The following is a 6,000-nucleotide window of genomic DNA, read 5'->3' on the forward strand; positions in this document are numbered from 1 at the left end:
TTAATTTTAAAAAGAAAAAAATAAAGAGCTGGCATAATTGGAGATCTTTTGATGATGTTACAACCTTATTGAGTATTTAGTAAGATGAAGAGTTGAAGAATGAAAAAAAAGTACAACAAAATAAAATAAATGAGAGAAAACAATGTTGAAGGCAAATGCAAATGTTGAATGCTAACAGCTTGTGACAGTATATAGGACATCTCATCATGGGCCATTCATGTATGTGCTATGAAAATAGCTTGCATGCATATTCATCTGTAATGTGAAGAAAAATTTCTGTTACTCTCATTGTACATTCTCATATTTTTTTTTTACATGATAGTGTAAAATAAAAGGAAAAAATCTGTAGCAATTGAAACTTCCCAGCCATGGGGGAATCTTCCCATGCTCTAGGAATATGACTTTGTTTTCTGAAGTACGTCTAAAAAAGATTCTGACTTGTGGCATTTATACTCTATTCTTGTGACCATTTGTCCTAAGTGATTTTAATTGTTTGGTTCAAACTAGAAAGTTGAGATTGTGGATTACTTTGTTGTCTACTGAGGCTCAAGAGCACTGTATGTCTTACCTATAATTATTTAATGTTTTTAGTAGTGTGTGGTTTCACACACATCGTAAGATGAGTGAGATTTCAGGGAGCAGATTTGCAAAATGTAAACTTGATACAACATAGTCACAATAAATTTGAAGCTAGCTATTGTAATTATCATATGTTTGGTTTAGTTTTGCCATGTAATGTATCTGGGAAGCCAATTAACACAGCTATGAAAGCTACTCTTAAATTCTGAGTCTGCTTGTACATGTGAATTTACTGATCTCTGAACTCCTTAAGTTCACATTCTTTAGTAATTTGTATATCTAATATCACTTTGCTATTTAATTATTTTTATATTTAATCTTATAAACATTAAAAGAAGCATGTCTGTTCAGTCTAAGCTGAATGTTATTTAAGGCATATGTGGTTCCATAACTTTATGGTAATAATAATCTTTTGAGGTCCTAAAATGTCTTGCTGGCTCTGCTACTTTCTCAGTAACTTTTATTTTGTTTATTTGCAGGTAGATCCTGAGCCATCTGATGAAGCTGCTCTGATTCTTCACAGAAAAGGATTTGATTGTAGATTTTCAAACAGAGACTTGGGTCTACTCTGTTCCACTACTCAGGGAAAGGTATACTGGCATTTTATGGGTAGTTTACTTTGCAAGTATAGCAGGAACACTGATATTTAAGTAAAATTATTACTCAAGTAAAGGTAGTAATTTCTCGAGAGTTTCAGGATAATAGCTAAATTTAAAGCTGTTTTCCGTTTGGTAAAGATGGGCATCTGCTGGTGTGGGGAAATGTAAGTATCTGCAAGTTAACTTCTACATCAGCTGTAGCCTTATTAACTTCCCGTAAATGTCCTATAATGTCATATAATAAAATTTCTCAAATAGTTTTCGAATAGTGTAGTATAAACAACTTTACCAAAGAAATAGTCAAATTACATATTCTGAAGTGTATTCTTCTGAATAGTGTTAGTTAACATCTGTAAATTGTGTGATTGCTACTTTGAAAACTGTTTATTACAGCATGTCCTTTGTCTTCCAACGCTCCCTTACATGACCTACACCATTACAAATATCTGAGTGGTTTGCAATTGCTATTGAATTGGTGTGAAAAATTATGAAATGTAAATTATGAAATGTAAATAATATAACTCTTGTGTTACAGACAGTAGACTGGGTAGTTATAAATCTATAGAATTTTTGTCATCTGTGTGGTTTTACTCAGCTAGACAGCTGAGCTCCACCACAATGGCTCTCTCACTCCCCCTCCTCAAAGGGAAAGGGGGAGAAAGTATGATGGAAAGTGCCCAAGGGTTGAGATAAGGACAGGGAGATCACTCAGCAATCACAATCACAGGCAAAATAGACTCACCATAGAGAGACTAATGTAATGTATTACCTATTACTAACAAGGTAAAAAAGTGAGAAACTACAAAAAAAAAAAAAAAAAAAGACCTTTTCCCCATCCAACCTGTCCTATGTCCTCCCCCCCAAGCAGCACAGGGGAAAAGGAAATGGGGGCTGCAGTCAGTCCCTGACGCTTTGTCTCTGCCTCTCCCTCACGGTCACTCTGTGGAGATCTGCTCCATGTGGGACCCACGGGCTGCAGGGGGACAGCCTGCTCCACCAGGGGCCTCTCCCTGCACAGCCCGCAGGGGAACTGCTGCTGCCTGCCTGCAGCACCTCCTGCTGCACTGATCTTTGGCTCTGGCCAGCAGCAGGTCCCTTTTGGAGCAGCTGGAGCTGGCTCTGCTCTGACATGGGGCAGCTGCTGGGCTCAGCTCACAGAGGCCTCCCCTGCAGTCCCCACTACCAAAACCTTGCCACGTAAACCCAATGCATCATCAAATCTTTGAATAGATTTCGGATTTTCTTAAAACAGAAGAGTAGCTGATATTTTTTTTTTTATAGAAACAAAGAGAACTTCGAATATTTCTGATCACTTTTTTAATATATTGATTTAGCTTACCTGATTTGAAATGTGGAAGCAAACTACCTAAAAAGGTTTAATCTAGTGTATAGTATCTTAAGCATTGTTCTTAGAAATGTTTGGTGGTTTTGGTGCAAGAATTGTTATGCTGATAACTTTGAAAAGTATCTAACCAGGATGTTAGAGATTAAATTGTAGTCAATTTTAAGGTACATACTCAATTTTCTTTTTCTTTTTTCTTTTTTTTTTTTTTCCTCCAGGTAAAGGTGCATAAACTCTTTAACAAATTCAGTGTGGAAAGTCTTACACCTGCATCTTTATCTTTGATGCATTCACCTCCAGATGCCAGAAATATAAGTGAAGTAAATATGAGTTCTATGGAGATAAATACATTCCGGGTTCGACTAAGATGAAATCTGGTTTTAATACTCAGATAGAGAAGAGGAATCTGCAAGTATGTCTTCTCAGAGTTTCACGTGCAATAAGAAGCACATTATTGTTATTCCAGCTTCTGGATACTGTGAGAAAAACATGCATTCTCTAATTTTTTTGATCAACACAGTGAAAAGCCATGTTGCAAGCAACCTTTTTTTTTTTTTCTTTTTTTTTTTTTTTTTTTCCATAAAATACCAACATCAGTATAAGTTAATGCAACAAGTGAAGAAATTTCTAAGGATGTTAACCTCTCAACAGATTAAATCTCAGGTTAAATGCTAACTAATGATGTTTCTGGTGTTTTAATTTTCCTAAGAAGGGTATTGGATTTTAAACAGCCTTCTTTGCTGATTGTTGATAAATTTATGTAGAAATAATACTGAGTAGAAAGCCCAGATACAGCCTGGAAACAAATGGAATAAAATGTTCTTGTGTAGTAGCTAATGTCCAAAAACTTGCAATCATTTATACAAAATAACAATAATCTCAATTTATTCCACAATTAATTTCAATTCATTCAACAAAAAGGGGATCTTTAATTGTGGTAAAATGAAAGCCTGCAGTACTTGTGACAAGTGATGGTAGATTTTAATATTTCTACCGTTCACCTGAATTATGTAAATAGAAAAACATGAACCTACAAAATAATTTTGCAATGGAAATGTTTAATAAAACTCCCATTTTGTTACTTGACACACTGGGATATGTGCAATTACTCCATTATCATACATGATGAGAAATGTCCATACTTATCATGAATACAGGATTTTTTATAAAACTCATTTAGATATTGATGTTCTCTGAAATGAGTTTTCTATTTCAAGATTACCATATCAAGATAAATGTGCCTTATTTTTTGATATGTCTTGTTACAATTTTGGTGTCTATGTTAATGTTTTTTGGGGAAAGGTAGTTTATATAATACTTAAGCTGTGTATCTCCTATTTGACAATGCTGGCCGCACTCTGATCTATGTCCTCCTGCACCAAGTTTGTACTATCTTATTCTGAACATTTTGACTATTTGAATGTATTAAAATGATGTCATAACATGAAAAAAAAATTACTGTAAAATCTAAATTCAGTTGCTTTCAAGGAAAATGCAACTTGATGCAGAGAGTTGATAGTAAGCAAGACATAGTTTGCAAACCCATCAAAACATGTGCTTGCCTGTCACACAGACTGTGTGACCTGTGCATTCAGAATCATGTGCCTATATTAATTTTTCAAACTTGCAACCTCAGTTACATTGCCAGTGTTCACATGTTCATTTACTGAAAAATGGAGTCTTACTTTTTGCTTTGTTTTCACATGTTACGTAATACATATTTAGTGCTGAAGCCATTCAAGTGTGAAAAATATTCCCTAAGTAGAGCTGCTGTTTACAGTTAATACATATAAACATGCACTTGAGTATGATTCCATTTACTAGTCTTCATTTATCTTCACACTTCTTATTTCCATCTGTTGTTTATGCTTTCCAAATATCATTGCTTATCTTAAATACTATTGCATGGAAAGTCATTGTAACTGATAAAAAGGTGTGCTATTTTCTAACTCTAATAATACCTACTGTATTTAATTTCATCATTATTGTTCCACGATGTATCAAATTATATCTTGTAGCTACAGGCTATCTTAAAAGAAAATGAAAGTGAAATTTTAGTTTCATGCATTGTCACGGGTTGGATTTCTGTCAGGATTGCGTAGATTTCCCTATTTGATTCAATCTACTGTATGTTTTGTAGTTAATGGAATACTTAGCAGAATCTGGTGCAAGTTATATAAAAACGTAAGAACCACTAACCACAAATGGAAGAATCAGATGGATCCACTAAATGGATGTTTTCATGCAATAAACATGTACTGTAAGTTTTCTTAGCTATAGTAATTGAAAATACTTTTTGTTGTTGTTGTTGGAACTCAAAGCTTGGTAAACTTGCCAGCAGAAGGGTCTCATAACGTTTATTTTATTGCATCTTCAGCATTAAAGTGCTTCAGAGACTTTGTGTGTTCTGTGCAAGAGAGCTTTCAAAATACTATTTCAAGTTTTGTTACGCAGAAACGTAAAATTTTGATGCAATAAAGTACTTTGCCTGTTGGAATTGCTTCCAAAAATGTAATTCATATAGCATTGTACCTTTTTCTTTTATCATCAGCTGTACAATCATGATGCCTGAATCTTTCTTAACCAGCAGATTTAGTCTATGTTCCTTTTTTTGCATTTGTTTTCTGTAGCAACAGAACAGCCTTCAATTTGGGATTATTTCTAGAAATCCTTAACTGTGTCAAAACTCCAAAGACTGAAAATAAATATTACTTTAGAATATGGCTAATGATGTTTTCAAAGTTTTTTTATTATATTGGATATTTCAGTGAAATTATTGGTTTTTGACATATTCACCATCTAATTTGGTTTTATGTATACATATATATTTTTTTTCTTTCTATTTTTTATCTGCTGGTTTTAAAACTACTGGTTAAGAGAACCAAGCATCCTTACTTTCAACCAGTATGGTTTTTAAAGACACCGCTGTATAAAAAAATGGCTTAAAACCTTGTAATTGCTTTCCATGGTAGTTATACCTGTACTGTTTTTTTTTTTGTTTGTTTGTTTGTTTTTAATTTTTATTTTTTACATTCCTATTAAATCTTTGTTTTTACCTGCTCATACTGTCTGAAACAACTGATTTAAATTGAAGGCTTTTGATATTTTCTCTTGGAAGATTTTATATCTTATGGGGATATGTAAAATAAGATCTAATAAAAGATAATGTTATTGTGAGATGTGTTCAGTGTCATTATTTCCTTTTCTGTAACCAGTTCAAAAACAAAATAAAAGCTGTCATAACTCGACTACTTCACAGGTAGATGTTAAATTCAGAGACCTAAGCATGTGTGTCGACAGGGAGAAGGGTGGGCACTTTTTCGTTCACAAAAGAAACTTTGCATTGAGTAAAAGTTGCAGTCTGTGCCTGAAACTGTTTGATGCTGGACTGGATAGTCTTAGCTATAAATGTAAAAGTATACATATATAGGTACCACATAAGTACCCGTAATTTTGGAGTTGATATTTCAAGATAAAGAA

General features: G+C 33.7%; 1 protein-coding gene across 1 annotated transcript in view; it reads left to right on the forward strand.

Annotated features, from left to right (window-relative positions):
• The window catches only part of MAN2A1 (mannosidase alpha class 2A member 1), a 131,158-nt gene extending 125,461 nt beyond the window's left edge, over positions 1–5,697 (forward strand). Inside the window, exons 21-22 of the mRNA XM_084503520.1 lie at positions 1,059–1,169; positions 2,739–5,697. Coding sequence (XP_084359646.1) covers positions 1,059–1,169; positions 2,739–2,891 — 264 coding nt within the window. The 3' untranslated portion in view covers positions 2,892–5,697. The remainder of the gene's footprint in view (positions 1–1,058; positions 1,170–2,738) is intronic.
• Positions 5,698–6,000: the final 303 nt, after the last annotated feature.

This window comes from Aythya ferina (assembly GCF_964211825.1).
Source record: "Aythya ferina genome assembly, chromosome: Z".
NCBI lineage: Eukaryota > Metazoa > Chordata > Aves > Anseriformes > Anatidae > Aythya > Aythya ferina.